Raw genomic sequence first — 13,517 nt, 5'->3', positions numbered from 1 at the left:
TGCCAGGAGGCGGTACTGACGCTGGGGTGTCTCTGGTGCTCCTGAGCGATGTGGTCGGGCCCCCTGCTCGCCGTGCGGGGCTGAGCCTCCCTCCCTCCCTCTGGTCCTGTCCCCGGGGTCACTGCCCCACGCCACTGCCCGCTTCTCCACCAGCCCCAGCGGCACAGCGAGGGGAGCAGGGCAGCACGGGGCTGCCCCAGCCCATGGACGGGCTTGCCCTAAGAAAAGCCCATGCATAAGGACCGGTGGTAGCCGCTTTTATTTACACACGAGATCACATGCTGAACAAGGATGCTAGTGCCACTAAAGTACCCGTAACAGCAGGATTCTGTGCTTTATTCACAGGACAAAATATCGGTACAACATTTTTCAAAGACAGTTTTTCTTCAAGCAGATACATCTCACCACCCTCGTGGCTGCACGCCGAGCTGCAGTGCTGGGAGGCGAAGCAGGGCGGCTGGGGCCCTGCCTGCCCTGACCCCACAGGCAGCGACGCCTCCTCCGCTCCCTGGGGCTGGGACTACCCGGGGGCCCTGGTTCACTCTGGGGTGCCCAGGAGGGGTGCGCCCCAGAGGAGCCTGTGCACGGGCTGCGAGGTGGGGCCATCGCCGTGGCCCAGGACCGCAGGGCTGTGCAAGTGAGCAGGGCTCCCCCAGCCCCGCTCACCCTGCAGCACCCCGGCTGCTGCCCCGCCTGTGCCTGGGGCTTGCAGGAGGGCCGGGCTGGCTGCAGGGCCTGGCCACGGCCCCCACAGGCCACCCTCGTGGAAGACTGCAGCGTCACGTCACCACAGCTCTGCTCCCGGGTGCTCATTCCCACCTGAAGTCCTGCCCGACTGTTTCATAGAACTTGATATTGTAAGGTCTGTAAAAGTCCCGGAGCTGCTCTATCACCTCGGGGTCTATCTGCACGTGAGTCCTCCCTTTGGACTTGCCCAGGCAGCGTGGCGAGCTGCTGCTCTCTGTTTTTTTCAGGCAAGGAAAGCCTTTCGTCTTGTTGAAGTAGAAGTGCTTGTCTGTGATAACCCGTTTGATGCCCAGGAAGTCCTGGACTTTGCCCATCTCCCCGGCCGGGTCTGTGATCAGCTTCTCCCCGCTGACAAAGTGGATCTGGGAGAGGGGGAAGTACTGGAGCCAGCTCTCCAGGTGCACGGCGTACATCCCGATGCGGATGGCATTCCAGGAGGTGTCCACCAGCCCCAGGCTGCGGTTGCGGAAGGACAGCCCCTCAAAGGTGGGGATGTCTGGCTTCTTGGAGAGCGTCTGCGTGTAGTCCGAGATGGCGCGGGTGACCGGGTTCCTCACCACCACGATCAGCTTGGTGTCCCGCGACATGTTGAAGATCCGCCGCGGCGCCTCCTTGGTGACAAAGTAGCTGGGGGTCTTCTCCACCGTGATCTGGCTGTCGAGCGTTCGTGGCATCAGGCTCCTGCAGGCAAAGAGGAAATTAGGGTGAGGAAGGAGCTGTGCCGCTCGCAGTGGCTGCCCACGCTGTGCTGGGCGGTGTGCGCGGCACGAGGCTGGCAGGGTGCCCGGTCCCGGCAGGGCAGGAGGACACGGCTCCTGCGGGGTCTGCCCCGGTCGTGTCCCCCCATGTCCTGTCTGAGAGCCCCGGCAGAGGGCAGGGGTGTGCCCCAGTGCCCCCACGCGCTCCAGCCAGAGGAGACGCACTGCTCCCGGGGCGCTGGAGCCAGGCAGGATGGCACAGAAGGGCACTGCTGAGCTGCCAGGGAGCTGGTGCTGTGCAGCATCCAGGGCTGCTCCATCACCACCAGTGGCAGCTTCATCATCAGTTTAAGGCAAGCATGTGGCTTCATTCTGCAGCCACGCAGCCAAGCGGTTCTGCCATCCGCCCAGATCGCTGCCATGGGCGCATTAACCAGGAGACAGCCTCTGCCAGCCTTCGCCCAGTCTTTTATCACGTATTACTGCACTGGTTGCCATTTGCACAAGAAATTAGTGGCTCCTTCCGGAATTACTGCAATTACCTGGCTCCTCCCCTCCCTGATAGCATTAAAGTGCAGCCAGGCTCCCGCACTCCCTGAGCCGTGGGCACCACAGGCACACACCAGGTGCCAGCCAGAGCCGTGCCGGCTCCAGCCCCCGTGGGGACACAGCCGCCCCTCCTCTGTGTCCCCTCAGCCTGGCAACCAGCACTGTCTGCATGCAGCCCTTGTGCCCCAGCTGTGTGTGAAGTGGAGCTGCAGGGCCAGGCAGTGGATGTGTGCGGGGCGGGCCGCGTGGAGAGGTGGGGGCAGCCCGGGGGTGCTGCACCACGAGGGGCTGGGGCCCAGCTTAGGGCTAATTAAATCACTTGCTTTGACAAGTGAACATCCAAATCAAATAAAGACTAATGGGATGGAAAGATTTGTAGGTTGGTCTTGTATTACTAGAGTGAACTCCTGGATCCATCGCAGCCAGACGTGGGGCACAGCAGGAAGCACTGGGTGCCCGGGGCCTTGCTGCCCCTATGCCAGCAGTGGGCACGCAGGGGCCTTGCTGTCACACACTGCCAGGGAGGGAGGAGCTCACCTGGCTTCCAGGTGCTCAGCCTGGCTCAGGGCTCCCCAACCCTGCAAACCGTGCTGCCAGCCATACCCAGCCCCGTGTCTGCTGCCCTGCCCGAACACCACAGCCTGCTCCTGTGCCAGCTCAGGCAATGCCACAGAGCATCTCTAAGGCGTCCTCCGTGGGCCAGGAGCAGGGGCATCACTGCTCTCCTCCCCACCCACAGGGCTTTGGAAGGAGCCAGGGGACAGCCGTGCCAAACGCAGGTGACCAGCCCCCCAGGCACATGCAGGGGAGCGCATGCCACAGGCACCCACAGGGTCTCCTGCACTCGCAGGCACCTTATATTTCAGCTGTGTTTACTGCTCAAAAGCATCTGCTACAATTTCCACTTTGCAGTACAAGTTAGTGGCTCAGCGACTGCAATTTAATCGTGCAGCAGAACGCAAGCTATAAGGCACAAGCAGGCGCTGCCTGGGGAGAGCTTTATGGTGAGCTGAGAAATGTGTCTCTGGGAAGGGTTTATTCGGAGCAGTCCACCACACGTTCAACGTTCCGCAGCCACCTGTGCCCTGCTCGGAGCCTGCCGCCAGCTGCCCGAGGCCCCAGGCACAGCCCCTGCCTGTGAACCCTGGGTGCAGCCAGTGCCCTCCGCTGCAACCGCTGGTGTGCAGGGGGCTTGGGCCCCCCCCAGCTCTTCTGGGAGGACAGGCAGAGCTCATGTGGCACAGGGGAACGCCTGCAGCCTGGCAGGTCTGTGTCCCCTCCACGAGGGAAGGAGTGAGGCAGAGGAAGAGCTGGTGCAGCAGGCATCTTACCAGACCTGGATCTATTGAGGGCTGGCCCAGTGCAGCCTCAGGACAGAAGCAGTCACAGAAAGCAAACATCAGCAACCCCGCCTGCAGCAATGTGGCCGGCGGAGCGAGGCACTGATTTATTCATGGGATAACCCTGCACAGACCCCAGGCCTTCCTGGCCTGCTGCAGCACAGCTGTTTGGGAACACTGCAGCCGTGACCCCAACCAGAGACCACCAGGGAAGCATCCTTCGGCCCTCTGGAAATCCACGTGGTCCCTGCAGGGTCCCTAGAACAAGGTCCACAGCCACCGGCTTTGGGCTTGGTCTGCAGAACGAACCCTGATGGAAAACAGCTGGGAGGAGACGCAGCAGTGGCAGCGGGGGCAGCACCCACCTGGTCCCAGTCCCGCTGGCCTTGCAGCCCTCACTTGCTCTTGACCAGCTTTCTCGTTTGAAAGAGAACTAATTAACTAGCATAAATTAACGGGGATGTTTTACATAGGTACCTGAGCACAGCCGTGGCTTAATTGGCCTTTCCCACTGCTCTGCTCCAAACCCCATAAATCCAGATTATGATTCCCATTGTTTAATGACTGTCAGGAAATGCTAATTTAGTGCCAGGCCCCACTGCTGGTATCTCCATATCACAAACAAGTTTCATCATAAATCAGTGCAGGACAGCTTTATAAGCGAATCACTATTACAATATATTGGTGGAGAATCATAAAACTGCTGTTTCATTAATGGCTCATCTTCAGGCTTGTTAGACTTTCATTACGTGAGCTATTAGGTCCATGTATTTAAAAAATGAAATTACAGGTTCTAATCAATTATGAAAAAACAAAAAATCTCTGCATAGTAAATTACAGAAATGAGACAAGAGCTGTTTTTTTTTTTTTTAAATGGACTCCCAGTGTTTGCTGCTCCTGAACAACAGAGACTGCTGAGACAACAAAACACAGCCTGAATAGATAAATAAATCACCAGTGAAACCATGCAAGGGGGAGAAATGTCATCCACACATTCATCTTTATGTTAACGGCGGGATCCCCAGAGCTGCAAGAGCTGGGAAATGCATTGCAAACTTAATTACAGTTGACTTTAAAATGATATTTTTGGACTTCTGCATTCACAAAGTTATTTGCATACAAATAGCATGTCACAGAGTTTTAAGCCTCGGGCTCGTGTCTTCAGGTTTGAAGGCTCTCAGCACCTGGCCCGCGGCGCTGCGCACCCCGGTGCAGCAGGAACAGCTCCGCAGCGCTGGGTCCCCCCCAGCCGTGCCACCCTGGGTGCCCCGTGCTGCCTGGACCCGCCGTGCCCCCCGATTTTAGGGTTGCTGCTGCCTCTCCTGCACGGTGCCAACCAGGGCCGAGGACGGTGCCCCAGTGAGGGGAGGTGCAGCCTGCTCACAGCCCTGCCAGGTACCGCTCTCGCACGCAGGTGGGCAGACGCAGACCTTCGCCACCACTGCCTGGGGGCCGCAGCGCCAGCCCGCTGCTGAGGCAACAAACTGGGCTGCGCTTGTCCCCGGGGCCACAGCAAAACCCCGCAGCTGTGCTACTGGGTGGGCAGCCCTGGCCAGAGACGTGCCAGTCCCACCGACACCTTGGGAACAAGGCGCCCTTGTGTTGGTGCCCCAGGATGGACGGGCGGTGGTTTTGGTGCTGCCTTCCCCTGCCCCCGGACGCCCCACCAAGGGGCTCAGCTCCCCCTGCCGTGTGCCAGCACCGCTCACGCTCCTGTCACACACACCAGGCTCTCCCCGTGCTCATCCCATCGGCACTGCCTGGCTGGGGAAAACACACGGCAGCTTTCTCCATCTGGCAGCGCGTGCATGAGCCGTCCGCACTTTGTCCTGGTGAGGGGAATCTGCAACGCAGCAGAAATGGAGGAGGTTAAAAAAGCTGATGCTGAGTGAGCAGCAGGGCAGCTCTGCGCAGAAATCATTAGGGAGGTAGTGGAGTGAACTCCTCTCCGGCCTCACAGCAGTGTAGGCTGCAGGAATGCCTCTCCCCTCGCCTGCACAGGGACCAGCCCAGGGAGCAGAGCCACCTCCTGGGGGGCAGCCACTGGGGTCCCCTCTGAGGAGAAGGGGTGGGAGGCACTTCCCAGCAGCAGTGCCGGGGTGCAGCTCCCTCGTCATTCCAGCACACGCCTTTCAGCAGCCACGGGCTTTCCACTTCATTTGCTTTTCACTGTGCTTGCCAAGAAGGCTAGCCCTCTGACCACCAGAGGGATTTAATTATCGGGGCATCGCAGCTCTCCCCGCCTGCCAGGCGTGGGCTGCAGACACATCTGCTCGCGGTGCCCATGCACACAGCTCCCACCCGGCTCCCCCCAGCCCTCCCCAGCCTTCCCTCCCTCCAGCCGTGCTCTGCTTGGCCGATGACGCAGGCAGGCCCACAGCCCCTTCCCTACAGCACGGCGGGCTCCCCGAGGAGGTCGGCATCGCTGCTGCTGTGCTGGGGAGAGGGCAGCTGCCCCCAGCCCACCGTGCCCCCAGACCTCCGTGCCCCCACAGAGCGGCTGCCCTGGCCCCGCTGCCATTCTGCGAGCCCAGGATGCGCCCCAGGGACATGAAGCAATCCCTCTGGGCTTCCCAGCACCAGCCAAATCCCCTGCTCAATGCATTAATCTGGCTGGAGATACAGCACTAATTCCTCTTGAATTAGAGATTATTTTCATTGTAGTTACTAAGTTCTTAAAGCCCTTTAGTGACATTTTCTGTGAGTGCTAACGCTCGCTTCCTACCCTCAGATTCGGGGTTGTATTTGCCCCCTTACTGGAGCGAGGGGACGAGCGCACCCGGGGGGGTGGCAGGAGCCGCAGGAGGACGCTTCCCAGGTGCCGGCAGCAGCACCGGGGCAGAAGCCACGTCCCTGCCCCGAGCTGGCGGCCGTCCCCTGCAGCGCCCGAAGCCGGCACATCCCTGCCCAGCCCTGCTTGTGGCTGCCCCGGCTGCACGCTGCGAAGGCAGCGCCTGCCCTGAAGGAGTTAACTTCTTGCCAGCACCTTTCCCAGGCCTGAATTATTAATTTTCTCATAATCTGCCTTTGGGCACCCTGCGGCCCCTACAACGCTCCCACATTAAAGAAACATACGCTCCCTTGCTGCCTACGTTGCTTTGATGTCGAACATGCGTGAAACACTCTCCCAGGGATAAATTTGTACAAAAATTCATCAGATGATTGAGATATTGCAGATAAGCGTGCGGGGGGGAGCACACACTCAATAATCCCGTTACGGCCCAGGTCTGCATCCAGCCCGTGCAGCACGCAGCAGAGCTGCCAGCTCCTGGGTAAATATTTGCCTGTTGCCGCTCGCTGTGTGCAGAGGATTTGGCGAGCACATCCAGGGCTCTCCTCAGAGGCCGCAGACTGAAGTGTGTGTAATCCTGGACTTCATCCACTCATCGGCATAAAAACAAACTGTTTAATTTGGCAAAAAAATCCCAAGTGCTGGCTCTCGTGATGAGGGCCGAGCGCTTTCCCTCAGCCACCCGATGTCATGGGCTCAGCGCCTGCTGCCTGGGCACGGGGAGAGGGGAGCCTGGGTGGGCAGCGAAATCCTGCAGCACACCCAGCACCCGCTGGGCTCCCCTCGGACCCGCTCCCATGCAGCCAGCCTGGCTGGGGTGCACAGGGTGCCTGGGCAGGCACCGGTGATGTGGGGACCCAAAACGCTGCTGCTCTGAGCCTGCCTGCAGCAGGCAAACAGCCCCCAGCTGACTCTGAGCCCTGTGCCCCGCTGCAGAGGGGCCATGGCATGCTGTGCTGTGCTGTGCCATGGCATGCTGTGCCGTGCTGTGCTGTGCTGTGCCATGCTGTGCCGTGCTGTGCCGTGCTGTGCCACAGGTGCACGTGGGGCCAGTGCTGGGCTCGGCAGGACTTCAGATGCTGTCAGTAGATGAAAGCTCAAGCAAAGCTCCACGAAGGTTTAAGCAAAACTGGGTCAAGCATGCGAGAAACTGAGGTGTGAGGAAGATAAAATAGCTCTTCTGGTGGAGTGACATTGCAGCAGACTCTCAGGGCACAGCAATACAGCAGCCGATGCCTAACAGCTGGCGGTCATGCCGTTACAGAGCACCGTGAGGAGGCCACAGGGCGCTGAGCACCAGCACCAGTCCCCAGCCCCAGTCCCCAGGTCCCCCAGGCCTCCCCACAGCGGTGTCCCCTGCTGAGGATGGCCACGCTGCGAGGGCCGGGGGTGCTGGCCCCAGGAGCAGGGCTCTCAGCTGAGCAGGATGGACTCGGCTGCGTCCCCCTAAAGCCTGCACAATTCAGGGATCACACTGTCACCCACACTGGGAAAATGATGACCTGAGGGACGACCCAGGGAAAGCCCGTCCCAGCCCCGTGTCCCTCCTGCCACACCGTGAGAACACCTGGGCCCTGCGCCGAGGCAGCCCGGAGCTTTAACGATGGATCAGCTCCCTTTAATAAATGTTTATGTTCAAAGATTTTACACCAGTGCTCACAGACAGATAATGAGGGACATTTCAATGCATAAAAGCAGTGTGAGCACAGTAATTAACTTTGTTGCTGATTCATTTTTAATCATTCAAATGCTCCAGAGATTTGCTGTGTCCGTTAAGTCAACAAAATCTTTTCCAAAGGGCACACTGCCGATGCCCTTCACGCACGCAAGCCTGGGTGTAACTCCCGTCCCTGTAAATAGCCACCCAGCACCGACTCCCAGCGCCCAGCAGCCGCAGGCCAGGCAGGGAACAACCCGCAGGGGAGCACATCCCAGCCCCGTGCAGACCAGCCTCCCGGGGAGGCCGCAGCACACGGAGAAGGGCTGGGGTTGCCCCTTGGCCATTCCCACAGCAACTGTTTTCAGAGGTGAAACTTCCAAAATGAACACTCATTAAAAATCACGTAATGTGCCTAACCGAAAGCTCAAGCCGGAGACACGCTGCCCACGTGGTGATATTCCAGTGCTTGGAACGTGCAAAGGAACAGGGCGGCGTGCTGGCACCCAGAACACAGCAGCGGCCCCTCGCACGATGCAGCCACCCCTCACACACCTCTGCCACGGCCCCAGGCCAGCCGGGCTGTGCCACCAGCCGCTGTTTGCCAGCCCCAGGGCCCGCTCTCTCCCACGGGGCTGGGGTCCCTGCAGCAGATGCCCGAGGTCGCCACGGCCCAGCAGCCTTCGCTCGTCAGCTCCATGGAGCATCCATGCCCACGGCCACGCCAGGTTCTGAGAGAGATTTCATGCTACTGAAGCGAAGGTTAGAACAAATTGCAGTGTTTACAAACAAGGTCATGGAAGACAGAATGAGAGCACGCATCATTAATATTGAAGACTTGGCGCCCTGCAAGGATTTACCTCCCTGCATTCTCCCAGGCTCCAGGGCTCTGGCTGCCCCAGGCCCACCCCAGGCCCACGGCAGCAGCCAGGGCAGGCGCTGCAGGCAGGGCAGCTCCTCAGGCACACAGCCTCTGCCGGGGGCCCGCACCCATTCCTCTGCGCCTGGGCGCTCTCTGAAGTCAAGGAAACTTCAAAGCATCCTTGAAGCTTGCTGCCTTCCTCTCTTCTTGCTAATTAACTTTAGCAAAATGCACTGTCAGTCAAACCCACAAAACAGTCGGTGTCGTTGGGCAAACCCTAATGGGCTCCCATTTGTGTGTGAGCCAACCTGGCCATTAGCAGAGAGCAATTAGCGAGGCGGAGTGCGGGAGCCAGGGCTTGCACGCTCCCTCTGCAGGCGTGGGGGGTGCAGCGTTTTCCTCCCCACCCCGGGTCTGTTCCCCAGGCAGCCACGAGCACGGCAGGGAGGCTGGCAGGGGAGGCTGGCAGCACTCAGTGAGCTGCCCTGGGACAGGATCCACGCGGCTGAATCCCAGCTGGAGCCGCCCAGGGCTGCCCATGGCACCAACGCCTCCCAGCTCAGCTCCCTGGGGACAGCGACGCGGCGGCGCTGGAGCATTTCATGGAGTTACTCAGGAATCTTGGAGAGGAAAACTGCACCCACGGTTGCTGCTCAAAGTTAACTGCAAATTAAACGACCCTGTCTTCCCTGTGCTCTGGAAAATATTGAAGGTTATTGGCACGCTACCTGCAGCAGGAAAAGCTCTGTATCGAACATTTAGTCCAGGATTGGTAATGAATCGATATTCCCCAGTAGCTGGCTGTTTGGTTTCAGTTGTCTTAAAACAGATCTTGCTAAAAATACCTTTCCTGTAGTGTATCTCTAGCTAATGAGGTGGATTAGAGAGGCTGATGTGAATTGGGAATGGCATGGGTGTTTCTGGGCTGCTGTCATTAGGCAGGCAGCTCCTGAGCTGCGTGGTCTCGCAGGGGGGAGAGCAGAGGGGTCCCGCTCAGGGCCCACTTGAAGCATGCAGTCTCCAAGAGGAATGAGCCAAGGCTGCCCTGGGAGAAGGCAGGAGGTGCTACAGGAGCCACCACGGAAACAGCAGCTGTGAGTAGGCACGGCATTTGGAGCCAGCAAGGACAGCAGCATCACAGCTCCCCTGTCACTGCTTCTGCCACCTCCACATCGGCCCATCTCAGGGTCAGGGGAAAACACAGGAAAACAGAAGCTCATGATTTTGGAATGTCATAGGGAGTCAGCTCTCTCGCTGCTCCCACCTGCAGCAAAGACCTGCCTGCGCCCTCCATTTGGCTCCCCACTGGAGCACAGGATGGGGCTGGACTGGTGCTCGGCCATCACAGGGCAGGGGCTCCTGAAGCTGATGTCTCTGCTCACAAGAGGGGAGCCTTTGCCCTTCCACGCAGCCCGTGCTCTGGCTCTCCCCTCTCCCCAGCCAGCAGGAACAGGCGGCCCCTGTGCTGGTCCTGGCTGGCAGCCTCTCACAGCCGGGTGCCAAGAGCTCTGCCCTTCCCCGGGGCACAGCCACCGCCAGGACCCTGTTCCTGCCTCCTTGGTCTCTTGGCAGCGACACGAGCTCGTCATGCTGTGGGTTAGACCTGCTCCACATTTAATTGCTCCACTTGCAAGAAGTAAAATCAATTCCACACTTTATACGTTAGCAGCCTCCGCGCTTATGTTTTGGCACATTTGTGAGGTTAAAAAAAAAAAAAAGTAATAAAACCAGGGAAGTGTCATTTAATTGTTTTATCTGAAGTAATTTGGAAGCTCTGCTGCTCTGATGTGATCTATTGATCTGGACATAAAGCCAGGCCCCGGCAGCACCCGGCCACGCTCCCAGCACAGCCACCACCCCTGGAGCAGTGCCGCGGGGTTCGGTCCCATGCTGCCGCCGAGGCCCCCAGCCCCAGGCTCCCCACAGCCCACTGCAGCCACCACGCGTGGGGAAGCGCCAGAGCCCAGAGAGCTTGCAGAGCCCAGGACTGCGAGCAGGACCTGGACACAGGATGGGGAGGCCATTTCCCAGCCAGGTGCTGAGCACACGCAGCTCCCCTCTGAGCGAGGCGCTCGGTAGGACCTGTGTCCTGCTGCCTTGCCCATCCCGCTGTTTGGTGCCCCTCAGCCAAACCACTGCTGCTCCTGTTCTCATTCGCCTGTACTGCAGAATCGCTCCCGATTGCTTTGAGGCAATGCAGGACAGGTGACAGCATCTGACATCTGGATGGGGGGACAAACCTGCTGAGGGGCAATGGCAGGTGAAGGGTAGGAGGAACTGGGCTGGCTGCAGTTCCCTTAGGACAGACACAGCTTCAGAGAGCTCCACCCAAACCTGTGCTGGCTCTCCAGTCACCTGCCAGCGGTGCCACAGCAAAAGGAACAGAACATATCCCTCTGCAGGGTTCGCCGTGACCCACGTACAACTCAGCAGTGGAGCTGCCTGCATCTGCTGACAGCCCTCCCCGAGCAGTGCCTGAGCTGCCTCCCCAGCACAGACCCTGGTGCCGGTGCCAACGGCTGGAGAACCACCCCTGCGATACACAGAGCAGTTCTGACCTGCTCGCAGTCAGAAAGCAGCGTCCTGACGCCACAGGCATGACTCATGTCTGGCCAGCAAGGAGACAGATACAGGGATCCCAGAAGAGCTGGGAGTGAGCATCGCATCGCGGTGCCTCCCAACCCATTTGGCAGCCGAGGAGCACGGCTCTGTCCGGGGACAGGGCACATCTCTGTTGGAAAACCCCTGCTGAGACAGGAGTAAGTGCATGAGAGGGGAAGGGAGCAGAGCTGGGCGCACAGCCCCATGGGCTGCTTCCCACAACCAGCTCCAATGCTCTGCCTGTGCTGGGCATCCTCCTGCTGCAAGCTCACAGGCACCAGGGGGCTAACAAAGCCTCCACTGCTTCCCGATGACCCCACAAGCACCCAGCCGTGCCTGAGAGCACCCAAAATGCCCGCAGCACTTGTCATGACACACAGCAAAAAAACGCCAGGACACTGGGCCAAACACTGTAGGCAGAGGCCAGCTCACTGCCCACAGCACAGGGATGAGCCCACGCATGGCGCTCGCTGCCTCTCTGAGCACCGCTGAACTGCCCTCAAAAGCCTTTACTCAAATTAAAATCTTACCATCTCCTGCTGGAGATGCACTCACTGCTCTCTGCAAAGTATTGGGGATCGCAGACACACTCACTTGGCTGAGTTGAGACAGAGGAGATGGGGGAGGGCAGGGGCTCTGAGGAACCCTGAGCAGGGCTGCAGCACCAGGGACAGTAACTGTGCCATCCCGCAGCCTTGTGACTCGCCCCTTCTCACTGGCGGGTGCTTCTTCCGACGGTGGGAAACCTGCTTCACCGTCCTGGCTCCAGCGCCAGGGGCCCGCAGGGACGGGGCTGGGGCGTTTGCACCCACAGCATGGATGCGGGTCTGGGGGCTCCAGAAGCCTCGCGGGAGGGAGCCGCACGGGGCTGGGGCACGGGCTGCCCTGCCAGGGAGCGGCCTCCCCCCGCGCTGCTCGGCCCTTCAGAAGGAGGACGGTGAGGATGAGGAGGGAACCTCCCCGGCTCGGCCGCCAGCGCCAAGCCTCGCCCGTGCGCTGCGCCCGCGGGCGCTCCGGGGATGCGTGGCGCCGGAGGGCTCGCGAACCACGGCGGGCGCAGCCTCGGGACCCGTCCCCGCCCGCCACCGCGGGCACCGGCACCGGCACCGGGCAGCGGCACCGGGCAGCGCCGTGGCGATTCGGCCCCGCGGGCCGGGCGGGGTGCCCGGGGCCGGGCGCTCGGCGGGGCCGGGTCCGGGTCCGTTCCGCGGCGCCGCCCTCACCTGTACCACTCGAGCCCGCGGTCGTAGTTCCTGTCGAAGAAGTGGGGCTCGGTGCCCAGGGCGCGCACGTCGGGGTGCGCGCGGATGAACTCCAGCACGGCGCGGGTGCCGCCCTTCTTGACGCCCACCACGATGGCCCTCGGCAGCCGCTTGGCGCCCGGGCGGCCCGGCCCCGGGGCGCTGCCGGCCGGCGGCGCGGGGGGCTCCCGGGGGCGGCGGGCGGGCGCGGCGCTGCCCGGGGGCTCCGCGGGCGGGCGGCCGCACGGCCGCGACTTCTGCAGAAGTTTCTTGGCGGCGGCGGCGCTGCGGGCGGGCGCGCAGCGGGCGCGGGGCGCGGCGGGGCCGCCGCAGCAGCAGAGCAGGCTGTAGCACAGGTAGGAGCAGGACAGCGACAGCGTCAGCGCGAACAGCAGCCGCCGCGCCAGCCGCCGGGACGGAGCCAGGGCCCGCCCGCCCTGCGCCCTACGCGCCATGGCTCCATGGGGCCGGCCCGGCGGGCATGGCGCGGCCCGGCCCGGCGCGGCTCGGCGCGGCGCAGGCGAGGCGCTGCCCCCGGGGCCCGGCGGCGCGGCCGCTCCGGCATGGCCCGGGGCTACGCGGCGGCGCGGCCGGGCCGCCCCGGGGGGCTGCGCCCGCCGCCCCGGCCCCCGCGCGCCCGCGGCCCCGGCGGCGCGGCTCCCATCCCCGGCGGGCGCGGCGCTCCGGACGGCGGCGGCGGCGGCGGCGGCTGTGCCTCCGCGGGAAGTGCCGGGGCAGAGGCGGCGGCGCTGCTATTTAAGGGGCCGCCTGACGTCAGCGCCGCCCGGAGCCCCCGCGATCGCTCGGCGGGGCCGGGGCTGGGGCCGGGGCTGGCACCGGCACCGGGACCGGCCTCGGGAGCGGCCTCGCTCTCTCGCCGCGCCGGGACCGGGAGCGGCGCCGGGGGCTGCCCGCGGCCGTCCCGCCCCGCCGGCTCTGCCCTGCGCTGCCCGGGCGCGGAGCGGCCGCGCTCCCGGTGCGAGCCGCCGGACCCCGGCAGCGGGGGGGCCCCGCAGCGCCGCGCCCCCCTT

General features: G+C 62.0%; 1 protein-coding gene across 1 annotated transcript; it reads right to left on the bottom strand.

The window, feature by feature from the left end:
* Positions 1 to 241: 241 nt before the first annotated feature.
* HS3ST2 (heparan sulfate-glucosamine 3-sulfotransferase 2) lies at positions 242 to 12,941 on the bottom strand. Its single transcript, XM_032197836.1, has 2 exons — positions 12,469 to 12,941; positions 242 to 1,428 (listed from the first exon to the last, which is right to left on the bottom strand). Exons 1-2 carry the CDS (start codon positions 12,939 to 12,941, stop codon positions 810 to 812), a joined length of 1,092 nt encoding a protein of 363 aa, XP_032053727.1. The 3' UTR covers positions 242 to 809.
* Positions 12,942 to 13,517: the final 576 nt, after the last annotated feature.

This window comes from Aythya fuligula, chromosome 15, assembly GCF_009819795.1.
Source record: "Aythya fuligula isolate bAytFul2 chromosome 15, bAytFul2.pri, whole genome shotgun sequence".
Lineage (NCBI taxonomy): Eukaryota > Metazoa > Chordata > Aves > Anseriformes > Anatidae > Aythya > Aythya fuligula.
The sequence above is the reverse complement of the archived record's forward strand: the minus strand, read 5'-3'. Positions and strand labels throughout refer to the sequence as shown.